At 33.8% G+C, this 20,114-nt stretch overlaps 1 protein-coding gene across 2 annotated transcripts; it reads right to left on the bottom strand.

Moving 5' to 3' along the window:
• Positions 1-6,132: 6,132 nt before the first annotated feature.
• LOC139514553 (NFX1-type zinc finger-containing protein 1-like) lies at positions 6,133-19,014 on the bottom strand. Of its 2 annotated transcripts, XM_071303929.1 has the most exons (5): positions 18,876-19,014; positions 16,411-16,446; positions 9,356-14,682; positions 8,507-8,638; positions 6,133-6,624 (listed from the first exon to the last, which is right to left on the bottom strand). In XM_071303929.1, the coding sequence occupies exons 2-4, from the start codon at positions 16,425-16,427 to the stop codon at positions 8,508-8,510; spliced, it is 5,475 nt and encodes a 1,824-aa protein (XP_071160030.1). In that variant the 5' UTR covers positions 16,428-16,446; positions 18,876-19,014; the 3' UTR covers positions 6,133-6,624; position 8,507. The 2 variants fall into 2 exon arrangements, with proteins under 2 accessions (XP_071160030.1, XP_071160029.1); XM_071303928.1 differs by lacking the exon at positions 8,507-8,638.
• Between the last annotated feature and the right edge of the window lie 1,100 nt (positions 19,015-20,114).

The raw sequence follows: 20,114 nt of genomic DNA, 5'->3' as shown, positions 1-20,114 counted from the left end.
CTGTTTTGTTGCTTAATTTTTCTCTGATGTGTCATAAGTACCATGCAAAGTATATTACAACAATATTATATTGCAAATGTCGGGCAAGTTCGTTAAACGGAATTGTCCTGACGCTGTGCTGGTGATAAGAAAAACGGTCCTGGTTCTGTGCTCCTATGTCCTGGTTCTGTGCTTTTATATTTTATTTAAAAGTGGCACATTTTCAAGATCATTGATGCTGTACTGTTATTGACTTATTAGCTATTGTCTGCTTTCTTGAAATTGACATTGTTGTGAATCTGTTTACTGTTATTATGAAAGAAAAAATACCCCTATTTTAAAAAAACTAACTGTAATCTTATTTATTGGCCTGTTAATGGAACACTTCTTGCCCCCTTTTAAGATAAGAAAATATGTTTACGATTTTCGGGATTACGATCATTTTGCAAGAACCAAAGGAAGTATATGTTAACAACCATACGTCATCGTACGACCTTCAACAATAACCCATAAAATAAAAATGTAAAAGGTTTTGCATAAAAATGGAGAGCAAAAATATAGAACAAAGGACTTTCTAAGCGTTTGAATCATGTCTTTAGCAGCTTAAAACACATTTGTTTGTGAACAATTGAGTGCTGACTATAAGAATGACAATATTATTGCGGGTTTTCACATTTATTGTCAATGTACAGCACTATATTAATGGTTTGATGGGTTTTTTTTTGGGGGGGGGGGGATAAGTTAGAGCGAGGTTACAGTGAAAGCTTGGAATAGTTTTCCGTAAGATTGAAAAGTTGTATTGTAAAAGAAAAATGTATCTTATAGCTATTAAGAATCACTTGCTGTAAGATTTTTCCAACAATCAGGTATTTTTTTTCGAAAGTTCAATAGAACACTAAAAAAAATCACTCTTTTATGAAAGGGCAGGCTAGAATATGTCAGAGAATGAAGACGAAATAACCTAGAGAACACTAATAGAATTAAGATGTCTTAGCTTTTTTCATTTCAAAATAAATATTTTTGATAAAGAATTACGGGGGAGGAAGTGAACAATGTGTCCTTCTTTTCTTTATATAAATATTTTTCATGAATAAAAATAAAATGTGCCTTGATTATGATTGAAAATGATTAAATGGAAAAAATACCCTACTAAAATTTACTTTTATTTTAATATTGGTAATATCACTAAGCTTTTAAGTTTTGTGTGTCAAACACACCATCTCTGTAGTAATGACTCCTTACTAAGATATTTCACTTCATTCTTTTTTTTTTCTGCATATTTTGATATTGTGAATTCATAGAATTATTATATTAAAATGTAGCCTTAATTTATATCTAAAAAAAAACCTGAATCTAAAGCCAGATATATCAAATATTTGTGTTTCCATCTCTCCGTTTTCAGGACTTTAACAATCAACAATAACACGCCTGGAAAGTAAAATGCGTACTGGGCTGTCTGTAATCGACCATTTTTAGACACCCCAGGCTCCTAAAAAAACAAGCCGGGGTGGGGGTTCAAAGATGCAAATTAAGTACTTATATCAATATTTTATCCTTTCGTGTACGGTTCATGACCCCTCCTGTGGCCTGTCAATTCCGAAATGTGCAAACTGCAATAGTATCAAAACAGCACAGACAATGAATAATAGAGATATAATTTTGTACATATATCAAGGGGAAACTTCTTGCAAAGCATTATTATTTATAGTTCGTTATTGTATTTAGTAGAAAAAGAGAATTTAGTGAAAAATAAAATCACTATTTTTGTAGAAAATTCACAGAGATTTTTGTTATGTTTAGCATGGGATCAACACAGTGGTTCATTACTGAGTAAAAAAAATCAAATTGTCTATCTACCTTGCACATTTCAGAAAATTCAGATCAGATAACGAAACTGGTTCCAGCAACATTTATAAGCAATTTAAGATTGTGACCCTCACAGTTTCCATTCAACACAAATATTCTCGTTACAACGAATCATTTTAAAAACAAAAATACGTGTTGCATGCAGCCTTTTCTTTATCTATTAATATATGTATACGGATAAAGTTATGAAAGGCAGCAGGGTCATCAGGGTGAGGAGTCCATGTCATCTGAAATAAATGCTTAAGCATAGATCTAGAAAGCGACATATAATCATGATATAAAAAAAGTCTCTTCTTTTCGACTTTTGTCGAACAAATTGACACATCAAATGAAATATATAGTATTGTGAAATTTTTAACTTGTTTTAGATACTATATATTGTTATCTGATATTGGACGAAAGATGTTGCCCTTTTATGTTATTATGTAATACAAGTTCAGATCATTTGAAATCACATAATAAACAGCCAAATGGATGCACAAGAGCTAAAATAGGAGTCCTAGATCCTGTTGGCAACAATTATCTGGCTAATTTTATTGATTTTGTAACATTTGTTTCAAATATGACCAACTTCTTATCCAAAATCACCAGCACCGTATCAGGACCCACCAGCACAATGACAGGACCCACCAGCACAGTATCAGGACATGAATAAATTGAGAAAATGCTTAATTTTAATGAAATTGCAATGTTTTTTCACAAAATTGTTTTGTCGTGTGGATTGCGGTATAGAAGGCGGACACTATGAGCACTTTTGTTTTATTTTTTCAGTTCGAGATTTTCTGAAAATGAGCATTTTTGTGTTACGCTTACTAAAACAGTTTAGAGGGTCATTTTTTTAATGGTTTATATATGAACCCATAAGAAACGAAATTGAAAAATCTCAACTGTTTTCTTCCATTTTTTATGAGTGAAAACATCATTTTCGTCTTTGTTTACATTTTTTCATTGATCACCAGCACCCGTCAGGACCGAATCACCAGCACAGTACGTTCTCTCGCAGGACAACCATACCCACCGTGAATATTATATGAAAGAATATTATGAAGAAACGTTTTATTTATGCATTATGATCGTTAATAATTTGTTTGGGAATTTTCCCCTAAATGACCTATATGATTCTGAAATATCTGCTTCATAGAAATAAATGTACGTACATGTATTTGTTCAAGTTTCACTACAAAAAAACGACACACTTATTTTTGAAAGATTATCATTATGTAATGGACATTTTTTCGCAAATTATGAAAAACTTGTAAATTGTGTTTTCATAGTAACGGTAAACCTTTACATAACGGGTGCATGTCACATATGGAGCAGGATCTTCTTACCCTTCCGGAGTTCCTGTGGAAACCACCGGATTTTGATTGAGCTCTTGTTGTTCAGGTTATTTTTTGTATTCTATGCAGTGTATTTAGCAGTTTTGTTGGCATTTTCATGGTTTTGTTTTTTTGCCATTGGTATTGTTTTCGACTTATGAGGTTCCCATAGGTTTCTTTTGTCTATTTTCTGGGTTAGTAAAAATCATCACAACGGACTTCTTTTTTGTTTTGGTAAAAACTCCTTTTGTTACAACACATCCAATATGTTAACAAAAAAATGATGCGCAGGTCAAAGCTTGATACGACCGCAGTGGTCGAACTCTGAACAATTAGGGACAGTATGGACACAAAATACAAGCTTGATACATTTGGATTGTGATTGAAAATTTGACACAGCGTAGATTACTGACACAGAATGAATGTGGTCTGATGAACTAAATATTTTTTTTTACCTATTATGGTCTATATCAAAAATCTAAATACATTGATTATTTCAGCATATCAAAGAATCCAAAGAAATAAATTTTTGATGAAATCAAATAGAGTTTAATTTTGGACCCTTTTGACCTCAATGTAGACCAATTTGATAACAGCATTATTTATAAACTGTGAATCTACATCTTGAAATATTCTTACTTTAATAAATGGAAGAAACTTGTACAAAATCCTGCAGCATTTTAAACAATTTTACAATGATATAGTGCTTGATTATATAAAAATAAAAAAAAATAAATACATAGATTCAGCATATCAAGGTACACAACGCATTCGTTTTTTGTTAAAATCAAAAGTAGTTAAATTTTGGACACTTCGGAACTTTTTGAATGCGGGACAAAAAATTAAAAATCGTAAAACATAATTAGATTCGGCATATCAAAGAACCCAAATAATTCGATATTTGATGAAATCAAATGGAATTTATTTTTTTACCTCAATGTGACCAATTTGATAACGTGGACGAAAAATCAAAATCTAAATACACGGTTAGATTAAGCATATTAGAGAACCCTATATATTCATTTCTTGTTGAAATCAAACAAAAGTTTAGTTTTGGACCGCAATTTGGACCAACTTGAAAACTGGGCTCATAATCAAAAATCTAAATCTAGGTTAACATTCAGCATATCAATTAACCCAAATAATTCAATTTTTGGACCAACTTGAAAACTGGGCCCAAATTCCAAAAAACTAAATACATGCTTAGATTCAGCATATCAAAGAACCTCAATAATTAAATTTTTAATGAAATCAAACAAAGTTTAATTGTGGACCCTTTTGACCTCATCTGGACCAATTTAAAAAAACGGGGCCCAAATTCCAAAAACTTAATTCACGGTTAGATTCGGTATAAAAAAGAACCCCAAGAATTCAAGAATAAAATCCCATTGAAATTGGTCAAGAAATAAGCAATGTATATAAAGTATTAGAAAAGTACTGTTATTGGTCCCTTTTTAGCCACCAAATTCGAAAGTTTGTGCTGTAACCCCCAAAATCAATCATAACCTTCCCTTTTTGGTATGGAACCTTGTGGTACAATTTCAAAAAGTCCATACACTTACACACAAGTTATTGTCTGGAAACTAGAAAAAAATACTTATTTTGACCCTTTGTGGACCCCTTGTTCCTGTGCTGTTAAGACCACAACCCCAAAAATCAATCCAATCCTCCTTTTTGTGGTTTCAAACCTTGTGTTTAAATTTCATAGAGATCCATTTACTTCACCTAAAGTTATTGTCAGGAAACTAAGTGTCTGCAGACGACGACGCACGACGACAACAATATGATACCAATCTACGAACACATGTTTTTTTTACGCTGGTATAAAAAATATTCTTAAAAATCACCTTTTTGAATTCATGCGATTTCCTCAGTTCGTCTTTGTTACCTTGGTTTGTCGTCTCAATCAAATTTTGTATTTGAATTTTGATAAATTGCTGTTGCCTTAATTTATATCAAGTTTCCCCAAAACGAAACAGTTACATAATGTTCCCTAGGCTAAATGATAACAAAATATTATCTCTTTTTGATTTTCTTCCATGTATAATATTGACAGAAATATACTGACATCGTGTGTAATTAGTAGAAGTGAAAAGAACAAATCTTGATCCATTTGGTTAGGCAAACCGTGCAACTTTCACGTTAATTTATCGACGAATGAAGTCAACACATAATATAAACTACCTATAAAAGAAAAGAAAACTTCTAGTTTCATGTTCTAAACATTTCTTTTTATTCGAATAGTCATGAATCATCATAATCGTAATTACCGTTCTCGAAATAACGTGTCTATAATCTATAGTTATATACATACATGTACTTGCTATAAAAAGGGAGATGAAGGGAAAAAAAAGTAACAAGAGAATATGAATCATTTATCTCAATTGAAATAACATACCAGTTAAAAATTGTTTCACGAGTGAAGTCGCTTTTAAACACGTGTGTCAATCTTTTATTGCTGATTTAGTTATTGGATAGATTTTTAATGATGACACATAATATATACTGCTTATATTGCTGGAAAATTCTTAAACAATGAAATATGAAACAACCTTAAAAAGCAACCACTATTTGAACAATACAAAACAGGGGTAGATCAAACCATTTTAAAAAGGGGGGTTCCCAACCCAGGATAAAAAGGGGGGTCCAACTAAATGACCCCATTCAAATGCATTGACCGGTCATCAAAAAAGAAGGGTTCCAACCCCAGGCACAGTGGCGGATCCAGAAATTTTCATAAGTGGGGGCCCACTGACTGACCTAAGAGGGGGCCCGCTTCAGTCACGCTTCAGTGATTCCCTATATAAGCAACCAAATCTTTTCCAAAAAAGGGGGGGCCGGGCCCCCTGGCCCCCCCCCCACCCCTAAATCCGCCTCTGAGGCACCCTCCCCATTTGGATCCGCCACTGCAATAATACACATATATTTCAACAGTGCAATTTTCGACTATAAACAAAAAAAGAAAATAATGAGTTATAGATTGTACTAGAAAATAATAATAAACATGTGAGATTTCATTACTACTACATGTACATCAATCATGTTGCATTTTCTTAAAGATCTTTTATAAAGTCCTTGTATTAACTTCTAAATCTAAAGCAATTCTAATTTTGTACAATATTCAAAGTCATGTTTGATTAAAATATTATATTCATTGAAAATCTTGATAAATAAGATGTGAAAATCACTCAAAATAATTTAATTAAAGATAGCATAAAAAACAAACAGAAAAACATGACATGGCATGTCATTCAAATAAATTAAAATCTGATCTGAAATGGGTCGTAATTGCCCATGTTGGCTTGTTCTGACCAAGCAGGATTACTAGCTCCGTCCATTTCTGGTGCAAATCTATTATCTTGTCTAAGCGTATGTCCAGAACCACCAACGACTGACCCACAATCTGGACATTTACTTTCCACAGTAGCACCTCCACAATCAGCAATACAATAGACGTGTCCTGCATAAAGAAATTATTTTTATTATCAGTATAATAATAAGTTGTGTTTCTACGGTAAATATGAATACAACAAATCTGCCTTTTTCTTTATTGGTTGCTGTATACATAACTTTATATTTCATTTTGCTGTAAACATATTCGTAAAAACTTTCATCAAAATTCTATAATATTTTCTAATGACTGAAGCTATATGCTATTCTTATGTTTTACTGTTATACCACTGTCCCAGGTTAGAGGAGGTTTAGGATCCCGCTAACTTGTTTAACCCCGCCACATTCTGTATGCATGTGCCTGTCCCAAATCAGGAACCTGTGGTTGTCGTTTGTTTATGTGTTACATATTTGTTTTTCGTTCATTTTTTTCTCATACATTAGGCCGTTAGTTTTCTCGTTTGAATTGTTTAACATTGTCATTTCGGGGCCTTTTATGTCTGACTACATATGCGGTATAGGCTTTGTCCATTGTTGAAAGCCGTACGGTGACCTATAATTTTTCATTGTTGTGTAATTTTGGTCTCATGTGGAGAGTTGTCTCATTAGCAATCATACCACATCTTCTTTTTTTGTAACTTTTCCTATATATAAAAGGTGTATAATAGACGAAAGTATACATGCAAGCAATTTGGTTTCTTAGCTTTGTATTATTTTAACATCAGGAAAATTTTCATCGCATATAATATGGTTTGATTGGTTAATCATTCAAACTCAATGTAAAAACTACAGAAAAAGTTATCAGAGTTTACAAATTGATATATTTTCCAAATTTCATTATATGGTAATGTCCTTGATTGGCTAGGAGGAACCCAAAACAGATAATTATGAAACACGGATAATATTAGAGGTGCAAAATGTTTTAAGATAGAAATATTCTACGAAAACTATTTATAAAATCTATCAGCTTTCTTTAGTGATACCAATTCATTCACCCTTTGGGGATATGACAAAGCTAATGCGTGTTGTGAACTTTACATGAAAAACTAAATTGATAACAGGACACGTTTAAAAACCTTTTCAAATATACAAGGTTGTTTGGTTTGTTTGACAAAAGACCCATCAGAGAATCTCGAATTTAAAGCAAATTAATGGCCAACCATGTACAAAGCTGAAAAGCACTGAATACCTAAAAATCTGAAAAGGTTTTGCCAAAAACAGCTACAGCAAAATATTCATCAGAAAACATAAGCAGTTTTGAACTATTCAGTTTTTTGTAAACAGCAGATTTGAAAGTAAACCTCAATCATAGATGGCATCAACTTTATGGTTGTAAATAAACTTGTAATGATGCGTTTGATTTCGCACGCTAGTCGTCGTGCGTAAACAATTGAACTTATATTGTAAATAAATGGAGAATGGGTATATTTTACATAGATGTTGTTCCTCGCTTGCAGATACGAAACCCCTAGATAAGTTTTTTGACACTTCATGTATAGGTAGCAAAAGATGCAAGGTCCCAATTCCAACCGGAAGTAGCTGTATAACTATATATCACACAAAAGTAAAAGGACAATCTTAGCATGGGCCTAATACCGGCAGAAGTTTAAAAAAATATTTTTATATCCAAATCAACCCTTGGGATGCAGAAGTATGTATTATAAATCACAACTTCTATAAATTATGGCAATGGTATGTTATGATATTTTTTAATCATTTGACTAAACCGAACCAGTTTGTAAATTTCGAAATTATACAGAAACTTAGGTTTTAACTCCATCAGACATAGTTGGCTTTCGATGGATTCGGCTTTTTTTAAGCTGATGTATAGCTCTTTGAGGTTTTCAGTCTCGACAAAATTGCATTTATGTATTGAGAAAGAAGCAATTATAACGATTGGCAAACACATAACTCATGCTTTAGCAAACAACATTCAAATACTGTTTTAATACCTTAATTGGTCATTTCAAGGGCAGTGGTATTGCCAGCCACTAAATGACCCATCCCCCCGATTTGAGACTTGCAGACAGGACAAATTCCATGTTGGTTTGCTCCCCCACAATTACCAATGGCATAAATATGACCTAAAATAAAATCTTTTCTTGTAAAAAGGTTTACATATCTAAAGTAATGCGCATATATACACAAATTTAGATTGCAAGAGCCATTTCTTTAGAGCGGTTTGTAAACGGTCAGACTAAAGAATAAACATGAGAATGAAACTGTCAAACGACTGAAGGACTTTGTTTTACCCTTCCAAAGAAATATCAACTAAAGATGAAAAACCTGCGATGAAATAAATCATATCTTATACATCTCGAGAGGATGAATAATAAAGGCTAGAAACAAGCAGCATATTCTGATTTTTAAAATCTCATGAACAGATCTTGTCATTTTAGAGATTTTGTCACTAATTGTTGTACATTTTCCCTTGAAATGATTAATGCCAGGTGTTTTCTTTGCCACGAGTTTTGTTGATAAAAAAATATCAATTATTCTTAATTTTAAGGAGTCTAAACTCAAATTACTTTCCAATTTTCAAGAAACACTCTTTATCATTAAAAGTTTTACTAATTTAGGGAATGTATAGTACAATTTCATTTTGTAAATTTTCTGTGGTGTAACTGTTATAACTGTTTTATAAAGAAGTTAAATCCAGAAAACAGTTTCGGATTCACCAAATGTATGAGGTGTTATTCCTATCATTTTAGATTTAATATAATTATTTTATTACATTTTAAGTTTTCTTTAGCAATTCGGAAATACTATTCTCAACTTTTAACTATCAAACTTTAACATACCATTTGGACATTTGAACCAATGACCTTTTCCCAATCCAATCGCTGTTACAATGTCTATCCGTTCCTTGTCAGTAATAGCTAATCCAGATAGTGGTAATGCTGTCTTTAATGTTTCGAGTGTTTTGTCAACAAACATCTTTCTAATATTTGTAAATGTCCCTTTTGTCAGGTACTCTTCTGCTGTCATGAAATCGAGACTCAGCTCCCTTGGTAGAGCACTCTCCGTTACTCTTCTTCTTTCCTTGTATTGTAGGAAAATGCGGAGTCTTTGTAAACGATCTAGTTCTGCATTGAGATCATTGGTTTCTTGGACAGTAAAGTATTTTCTCTTTCTAAGAGTAAATTCATGACAATTATCCAAATGTTCAATAGCTTTGTCATTAAGTTCTATGTAATGCACAGAATCTCTATCCTTTTCAAACTTTGCTTTCAAACCATTAACATGACGTACAATGTTGATTTGATTTTCAATTGCTGAAAGTGTGTTTTCGTCAAAAGGACCCTTGGTTAAATCTGAATAATATTCTCTGATTATTCGCTGTTCTTTAACAGGTAAAGTAGGTATTCCTCTAGATATGGATTTTTCCATTTGGGACTTTCTCACATCGTCACCTAACATTCTTCTTTTTACAGATTCAATATCACGAAGCGCTTGTTTAATCATATTGCCATATCGCAAATTACGGCGAATAGCTGTTTTGCATCTAGGGCATTCTTTCAATTTTATGGCTGTGTCGTTGTTTCCTTCACTTATCATGTCCATCCACCGATCTAAGTCAGAAGATTCAAATAAGTGTCCACAATCCTCCAATTGGACATATCGTGCTTCTACTTCGTCCTCACTTCCAAGGAAGACCTCTGTCACAATGTCATTATGACATATCTTACAAAGATTAGGACACGGTTCCCCACAAAGTCCAATACACTGGTGTTTACATTCTAGCAATTTCTTGCATGGCTTATTACAGCGAGGTCTTTCGCAAGGTTCACTGCATATTTTTTCGCATCTATGGTGTCTACATTGCCATTCACAAAGTTCTGCACATGGCACGCAAAGTTGTCCACATTTTTTGCCACAATAGCTGTGTTTACAACGATTCTCACACTGACGAATACATGGTGGACAGCTAGAACAGCTATCTTGGCAAGGATGTTCACATACCAAAGGTCGATTACAGTCTTCGCTACAAGACATATGAAGCCTTCCTTGGAAACATTCCCCACATGTACCCTTACATATATGACCACACTCAAGTTCCTGTCCGCACTTTTTAGTGCAGATTGCTGCACGTTTCTTGTAACAACTGATTTTTTCCGAATGCCCACAGCTCCATGTTTTTACCACTTTCATCGTACAATACTCTGTATGTGCTTCTCCACAAAGATTGCGACATGGATGACCACAAGACAGGCTGGCAAAACATTTTGATGTACATTTCCAGTTTACTGGATCTATATAACACATCACTGCTTCTGTGTGTCCGCATTTTGGAAGTACCTTATCAACCCATTCATGACATTTTCCGCATTCTTGATTGCATCTCCGAGAGCATCTGTGATTTCTTTCACAGAGTATTTTAGTGCATGGTTTATTGCATTCATATTCCTCGTGATCACGATCGTATGTATGACAAGCTCTTGCACAGGTATGACCACATGGAAGACGATATTCGCATGGTTTCATACATCCACCTTCAGGTGCCTTCTTGAAATCTGATGGTTCTGTAGCTAGAAGTCCGTTTTCATTTGGATGGTTTTGACAATAAAGCGGCAAGGCTTCTCCAAGAAACATGTTTCTTCTGGCATGATCAGCGATAGAACACCATAATTTACTTTTATTTGCCATTATTGTAAAATTCCCAATGACGTAGAGTCCTATTTTTGCTCTAGAAAGTGCAACGCAAACTCGATTTTCAATGCTTAAAAATCCAATTTTCCCATCTTCATTACTTCGAACTAAAGACAACAAAATAATGTCGTTTTCTTCTCCTTGATAATTGTCAACAACAGTTACTCTCACGCCTTCATATAAGGTTTTAGGCATTCTCTTCCTAAGAGCAAATAGCTGGCCAGAATAAAGAGTCAAAACGGTGATCTGTTCACGTTCGTACCCTTGCAACAAAAGGTATCTACACAGAGCGACAATGTAATCTGCTTCATGGTCGTTTGAGTGACTCTTCAAATCATCTTCAGAAGTTTCTTCATTTGTGTGATCGATGAAAAATACATTGCTTGATATACCTTTGACATCTTGATATCCTTTCACCGCATCATCATCTTTCAATTCTGGGTATATTTTACGCAACATTTTTGATATATCTGGTCTCATTCGATGCTGAAATTGGAGACAGTCATATGCCATGTTGTTGCATATCATGCGCTCAAACAAAGAAATCTCTAAGTTGTATTTGGTTGCTAGTTTATAAACAGTAGGACTCGGTTTAAGCTGTTTGTGATCTCCTATCAATACTACATGTTCGCATCCTCTGCTAAGAGTACTAACTATATGAGCCTCAAGTACCTCTGCTGCTTCCTCGACTACAACAATTCGTGGTCTGATTTCCTGAAGCACGGACTGATACCTTGCTGCACACGTAGTTGTCATTCCAATTACGGTTGACTGTCGCATGATTTCCCTATCCTCTTGCATTAAAACCTCATTATATTTTGCACATGCTACCTGAAACTCGTCCTCTTTTCCACGTATCTTCTCTTTGAGACTATCGCAATATGCGTTAACCCAAAATCGATATAAGCGCCATCTGTCTTGTTTTCGTAGTTCCCACATATCAAAATTGCGAGAAACTTCTTCACGAGTCATACGATCATTTGATGAAAGTTCTTTTCTGAGCGTTTTTTTCATTTGTTTCTTTTGCTTTTTTGTCATTTGCCATTGCTCAAATAAATTCGATTTTTTATCATCTGCATCTAACTGAGAAACATTTAATGCTATCACTGGCTTTCGTACATCCAAATCATGTAATGCTTGTTGCATTTCTGTAACGAGTGCATCGTTTTCTTCTTCATTTTCCAAATCTTCAATGTCAAGCTGTCTCATGTTCATTTCTGCATCTAACTCATCGATGACATTTATGAACTCGTCCATCAAATCATCTTGGTTCTCTTCGTTGTTTATCTGATTACCGTCATTTACCTGGTCATTCTCAATATTGTTTTCGTTTTGAACTTCCTGTTGCTCTTCTACTGCAGGATCTTCGGTTAAAATGTTGCCATACCCAAGCCATTCCAACATTGCTGACTGCTTCTTCGATTTGTGCATTTCGTATCCATACTGGTACATTCTGAACTCGAAGCCAGAAACGAGACGTGTAAAAGATTTGCCCATAGCTGCTTCTAAAGTGTCTTCGTGTAGTAATTCCCGTCTTGCCATTTCAATTCTTTCGCATATTTTATTAATTTCTTCTTGAAGAGCTTTCATTGTATGCTTAGTTGACATTCTTTCCATATGAATAATTCGAGGTAATTCTCTCTTCTTTCTCATTGTCATGCGCATATTACTGATGTTCAGCTGCTTCATTACCTCACTAGAACTGCGACTACCAAGTCGTAGAATGTCACCTTTGAAAAATCTTAAAATTCCTTCCAAAAACTGGTCTAGTGCGTGATTTGTATAACAGACGACAAGTAATGGTCTATTATCTTCCTGTCCAGTGTCAGGATTAGTATTCCAAAGATTTCTGTTATGGAGAAGTGCTTTAACAACTTTAAGTCCAATGTATGTTTTACCAGTTCCTGGTGGCCCTTGAATAATGGAAAATTCTCTCGATAGGGCATTTTGGACAGCTCTAAACTGAGACATGTCTAAGTGAAATAGATCGTGGGCTGGCCACGTTTTTAAATTGTTGACCTTGACACGGCGAGCTTCCTCAGACCTAACACTGAAGTTGTAAATTGGTTCTCGGGTATCCTCTCGATTTCCAGTTATATTTCTTTTCGCACGTAAAATCATGTCTTCGTCAACTAGAGGCCGTAAATCAAACGTCGCCTCAGGATTTCGCCGGAGGTAAGCAGGCAAAGCTGTCTCCGTAAAACATCTGACAATGTACTTCTCAAATGGCAAACCATCGTTTGGCACATTTTGTAATCCTAGTAGAACATGCCTATAAGCTTCGAAGTAAGCAGTTGTTTCTGCCATAACAAACACTGTGTCTTCTGGAATATTAGCAATCGTCCTGTTATCAGTCTCAAACTTGACATCAACCAACCCTTTTTGAATGTTTTTCAAATCTCTATCTGCAACGGTTGCAAAAAGTAATGTCTGAAAATTGTCAGATGATAAACATACAAGAGAACCGTAAATCAGTCGTTTGCTCGATTCCCATCGTATGCGATCCATTCCTTTACAGTGAAAACTTATCCTACGACAAAGCCCACTATTGTTACAAACCGGACTTATGATCTGTACATCGGTATATATTCTTAGTTCTTGCAATCGCTTAGCTTTTCCTGTTGCATGTACAGCTTCAATATACTCTTTTATGCCATCACGTAACGGACCAATGAAGTCTTCACGTAAAAGACGAAACTGAACATCTAGATAATGGTCGGTGTTCTCATATCCTCCAGTTTTCTTATTGCGTCTAATAAAAGGTTCAGCATTAATCTCCACATCGACCTTTCCTGGAAATATGGTTAATTCACGAAAATCGTCTGGTGGATCTTCTTCATTGTCAACCTCTTGTCGCGTTTTAGTCTTTTTAGTTGCCATTCTTTTGAGAGATTCTTCTTGTCCTTCTTTATACTCCAGATAAGATTCCCACATTTCATCATCTACAACTTCACTAACATTATTTCGCAATGAGTTAAAGGTGGTGTCAAGTATAGCATTTAACCCCATAACTGACACAATTGATTGAGGCATTTTCAGTCTGAAGTCTCTCACTATTGTTAATATATCCCGAAAGGGTTGCTTGTAGTTCATTTGCCTGTCGTGCGAAGCCTCTGTCATAGCACTAAATATATAAGCAGGGAGTGATGATTTGAAGAAGAGTGAGTTTTCCAAAATAACAAATATTTCAATCATACTTTCCCTCAATGTTTCACATTCACTAGCCTTTGCTATACATCTTAGGAACAAAGCTACAATGTTGTTCTCGTGAGTTGCTTCACTTAAAGCTTCTTTAAAAGCATGTTTACGTTTTGATAGAGTTAGAGTAACTTCGTAAGGTTCTTTATCCTTGAGTTCCTGCAGTCTTCGAAATCCTAACAAAAGTTTCCAAGGGACATCTCGATGTTCATTCTGGCGATTAGCATCTCGACTTTGTCCTCCTCGTCCACGCAAAGGACCTCGACCTCTTCCCCGGCCCCTAAATAAAATAATTAAAAATTACAAAAGAATATAAAAATACGTAGTAGTATCTTACATCTTAATGTGCATAGCAAAACTAATAATCTTTATTGGAATAAGGTCCAATATGTAAATCTACAATCTATGTACAATGTATTACCGTTTTAGTGTTGATACTACAATGGGCGTCCAAGTAAAGGGTGCTGGGACTTTATTATGCATTGTAATTTGGGGGGGGGGGGGGGGGGACAATGGTGATTTATTTCATATATGAACACAAATTAGCCTTAAATTCTTTCGGTATTTTTTTCGCTTAGTGTTTTCATTGTGAAAATACATTATGTAGTTATATACTAGTCAACAAAAGAAACGATACAAGAAAATGCATTTTTCATATATAATAAAATTGGATACACTGTATCAAGAAAAATAATTGCCAAATTGGTCTAATATTTATATAGTGTAATTTTGTTTTTATCAAAACTATGATTGATTTAACAAAAATTCGCGAAATTTTGGGAATCTTTGTTATTTAAAAAATCGTATTTAACCCAAAAATTCAGAAATCGACATTAGAACTTAAAACTTGAACTTAGTCTGCTTAATATTTTGAATGCCTTTGCAGATATTGGAACACTTAATTCTCATCTTCGAAACAAAGAGTCGTCTTTTGTCATCATTTCCCGCAAAATAAACATGACCCCAGCAATAACTCGGTATTTTCTAACTTTCCGACTCGGTCAGATTCTTTTAAACATATGTAATTGCTTTGTAAATGAATGTTTTTCATTGGATCATAATTAAACAGTTTTTCCTATTTATTATATTTTATGATAAATTTCAGTTCAAACGTGTGTATCGTTTCTTTAATGTTTATTGATTAGTATATTTATATCATAGTGTATTACTTGATTTATTTCACTTGACTGGGCGGGGTTTAACCAGTTCGCTTTTTAAGATCACACCATCTATCGGGATAAACTCATCAATGAAGTGTCCAGTTATTCGTCTATTATCATAGTACCCTCAGTTCATTTGTATATCCGTTTGGGACACTGATAGGTGATTAGAAATAAATTATAATTATTACGGCCTTCATCCTTATCACACACATCTTCAAATAGATTGTCCTTATGCAAATTAAAACGTAAGCTCCGCCCGATCAGTTGAATTTATTAGTAATACATTGATGGTTGAACACGTTATTTACTCGGTGGATGAAAATTCTTAATTTAACAATACAACTAAGTTAGAGAAAGGGAACGAAAAAAATCAGCAATTTTTCCATGTGTAAAGGGGCATAACTCTAGAATGGTTTAAGTGACACCCCAAAAATTCAAACTTGATATGTATGTTGTTATAATAAGCATTGTGTATATATTTCATTTGGTTGAGGAAAAGTAAAATTAGAGAACGAAAAACAACTTTAGGACGTACGTATATTATACATTGAGTTTAGTTCGTCTATATTATTTTACGACGGGTATCACACGTGGAGCAGGATCTCCTTTCCTTCGGAGCACTGCCTGATTATATCACCCCCGGTTTTGGGTAGGATTCGTGTTGTTTAGTCTATATATTGTGTTTGTGTACTGTTGTTTGTCCTTTCGTCGTTTTTCGTTTCTTGTCATGTAATTAACAGTTTGTTTTCGACTTATGTGTTTGCATATTCCTTTGATATCTTTCGTCAAAATTATAGTGGACTATAAATAACAATCAGATCTCACAATATATCATATAAACTTACCTTGGCCTGTCTGCCATTTTCAGAAAATATTTTTATCTGAAACAACAAACATATATATGACAAGGATTATGTGCATGTGTGTTCATATCATTAAAAAAGTGTACAACAGTTACTGAATTATTCACGAAATTTACAAAGATAACCTATCATTTTAAAAGTGAGGTAAAATCATACAAACATGTTAAAATGTATTTACTCCTTTAACCATTAATACTGAAAATGTTATTGTAAAATAATTTATCCGTATTGACTTTTTAAACCTATTATCTGTAACACTGCATATACTTGAGCACGTCGTTATGATCACTTAGCCATGTTAATCATATGTTACTACTACAAGGAAACACTTGAAATAAAATACCAAAAAGCCGTGCCATAATTTTATATTCAATTTTTCTCTATCCTTTTTATGTTTTTAACATTTATCTCTATGCTTCAAATTTTAGCACCTCAAACTTTCTGTTCTTATTTTTTAACCCTCTTTCTCTAGGGTCCGCTCGACAGTCAAATGATTCGATATTACGATAGTTCAATAGTTCAATAGTACGACGGTTCGATAGTCCGACAGACCGATCCGAAATATCAAATACGATAGAATAAGATGCTATTAGAGGGTGCCCCATTCCCCCCGCAGATCGAGTGCATTGATGTTAAGATATTCGTCAGTCCATCACATTTTATTGGCGGACATTTTCATGAGAGGGGACACTGATTTTATACTTCACTGATTCCTTCTATAATCAATCAATTTTTCCAATAAAAGGGGGCCCTGGTCACCCCTCTAAATCCGCCTCTGCGATTAAGGTATGTATTCTGTCATTTTAATTCATTAAATTAAAAACTATTCTCCGTTATTTCTCTTCTCATTCGTAAAATATACCAACAATACGCATGTTTGAAGGGGTTTGAACAAACATAGTAAGTCTATTTAATTGAACGTCTGAATTGTTTTTAAAAACTTTTCGAATTTAAAAGAAAAGGACTGGGGCCAACTTTTATACATACTAGTTCGATTATTGAGATTGATAATTGAATGTGCTTACATGTATACGGTTGATTTGGTCTCACTGACTAACGACTGAAAATAAGAATTTCAGCAACAAGCAGCGTCAAGAAGTACACTTTGAACATGTTGAAGAAAGTTTATATTTTATTAAAAAATATAAATTTATAGAAAAAAGTGAATTTATTGTAGTTGAATATTTGATGTTTTATAGAGTTTTGTTCCTATTTAAACTTTCTGTTTCGCCTTAAGAACTTTAAAATTGTGTTATTTTAATCACAGTTTTTCGTATCTTTCATTATAAAAAGGAATTGAGCCTGGGTGCCCCCTTTTCCTCTTAAAAAAGCAAAAGATGTTTAAATTTCTATGACCCTTTTATATGTGTTATATTTACATATCGAACAAATAATGATTTTATAATCTTACTTTATCTATAATGCTTTTATTATCATATGTGTGTGTATTAGTAACGTATCTATCCAGATAAGTATTAAAAATAAAACTATCGATCTCTCGAGTTAAATATGTTTGAGATATTACAAACAAATAAAATAGATTGATAGAAATAACCGATTCAAAGCCTTTCTAATCTGACATTATATCTTAGAGACACAAAAAATATATGAGATAAAAAATGGTGTTGAAATACATAAGTTGAAAAACAAAAACAAAACTATTATCATTCGGATAGACAAAAAGTGCCAGACTGGTAGTTTTAAAGGATCTTAAAGGATTCTAGAATACTCGGGACGGGGTGTCATATATTAGACAGGTTCTACTGCATATCATTCAATATCAATCAACTTATTGGTGATGGTGGTAATAAATCACTATTGATACCATATTGTACGGTCAAACTATCGAGCGTCGAATTACCGTTACGGTCTCTTTTTATTCTTTATTTGTTTGTGTCAATTTTTCTGTAGATTTGGCCCATTATTTTTTCTTCTGTAAACCCCATCGAAGTGTTGGATCCAGGGGGTTTTGACCCCCTTTTTGTTGACGATCAATGATTTTGAATGGGGATCCCCTTTTTATCGTGAGTTGCCCCCCCCTTTTAAAATTGCTGGATACGCCCCTTCGTTGAGACCCCCATGCCCCTTGGTGAGATTCACGAATGTTGAAATATATAAAAGGTTTTCAATAATCTTGTTGGTGTGTTGTTGAAGAACTTAATTATATCGACCTCAGTGAGTCTTTCGTTTCGTATTTCATCATTACAAATCTAGGCTATACAGCATATATTTGACACAGGCCTTTGTACTTCTAGTGTAAAGTTAAGCACATATAACAGCTACAAATTATTTTCTATTTCGGTTTAAAGTTCAACACGTCCAAGTTGAACATCGTTAACATCGCCAAGTCCTCTTGATTAGTTAACAAGTTGAAAAAGCCCAACTATTCATGAAATTATGGAGTTTCCCTTCTCAAAATGTCAACCAAGAAGCCATTTTGCACCTACCTTAAGTCAGCTTCTCTATTTGAACAAAATGTCGTTGAGAGAAGAATTACGTCATAATATTAATTTTCAGGAAACACCTATTTTACTTTCGTTTTCACGTATCAGCTGTGTGTTCATTTGTAAATTCCCACAAGGCTATAAATACATTTACAAAAATCCCATTATTGTTATCTAAATACAAAAACTAAATGTAAAGAAATAAAGAATGACAATCGACATTTTTATTAAAAGGAGGTTTTCAGTAATACTTATTAAAGATGTTCTTGGAGTAATTTGCACTTCTCATGACAATGCATGAGTGAACCACACTTTTTTTTACAGTATAGAGTCATCAAATTTGGCTATAATGTACCTCTGGGGATAGGTCACACAATATATACAAAAAATTGGCGTGACTCGCCTGCCAGTTCGGTAACTGCAGTGAACAGTGAACAAATCCTGTAGGATATTTTTTTCTTCCATAGAATTTTTTAAAATCATACAGAATTTTATGAAATCCAATAGGATAAAGTCATTATCCCGTAAGATATTTTTAATATCCAATGGGACATTTAAATCCTATCGGATATAGGAAAAAATATCTCCTATGGGATAAAATTAATCATATCTTACGGGGTTTTAAATCATGTAGGATTTTACACAAAGTATTAAATCCGATAGACTTTTTTTCATCCTATAGGATTATCATGATTATTTTTTTCTCCTAAGAAATGTATTTTGTCCTGTAGGATGTTTTCTCTCCCATAGGATAATTTTTCTTCTACCGGATTTTTTTTCTTTCCATTAGGATAAATTTTGTCCTCTAGGATACTTTGTTCTCCTTAGGATAAACTTTAAAATTTGTCCTGTAGGATTATTCAGTTTCCCCCCCATATGATAAAATTTGAATACGTTTTTATACGACTGCAAAGTATAAGGCGGTAAACAGAAATCTATGAAATTTAAACATAAGGTTTATGACCACAATATTAAAAGGATGGTTAGGGTTGATTTTGGGGGTTCTGGTTCCATCAGTTTAGCAAAAAGGGGCGCAAATGATAAGCATTTTTCTAGTTTCGAGACAATAACTTGTGGAATGGTGTTTATTTACAGCTTTACAGATGTACAAAAAAAAGTAAACTGATCACAAAAATACTGAACTCAGAGGAAATCCAATCGGAAAGTCCATAATCACATGGCAAAATCAAATGACAAAGGCACTGGCTACGGTTACATGGAAATGTAACAATAATAAAAATA

The sequence above is a fragment of the Mytilus edulis genome, chromosome 3 (assembly GCF_963676685.1).
Source record: "Mytilus edulis chromosome 3, xbMytEdul2.2, whole genome shotgun sequence".
NCBI lineage: Eukaryota > Metazoa > Mollusca > Bivalvia > Mytilida > Mytilidae > Mytilus > Mytilus edulis.
The sequence above is the reverse complement of the archived record's forward strand: the minus strand, read 5'-3'. Positions and strand labels throughout refer to the sequence as shown.

What these genes read in the sequence shown, in the direction of transcription:
- LOC139514553 (XM_071303928.1), bottom strand. An exon ending in TTGGTTCAAATGTCCAAATG is followed by an intron (nt 6,625 to 9,355) that starts GTATGTTAAAGT and finishes TTCTTTATGCAG; the next exon opens with GACACGTCTATTGTATTGCT.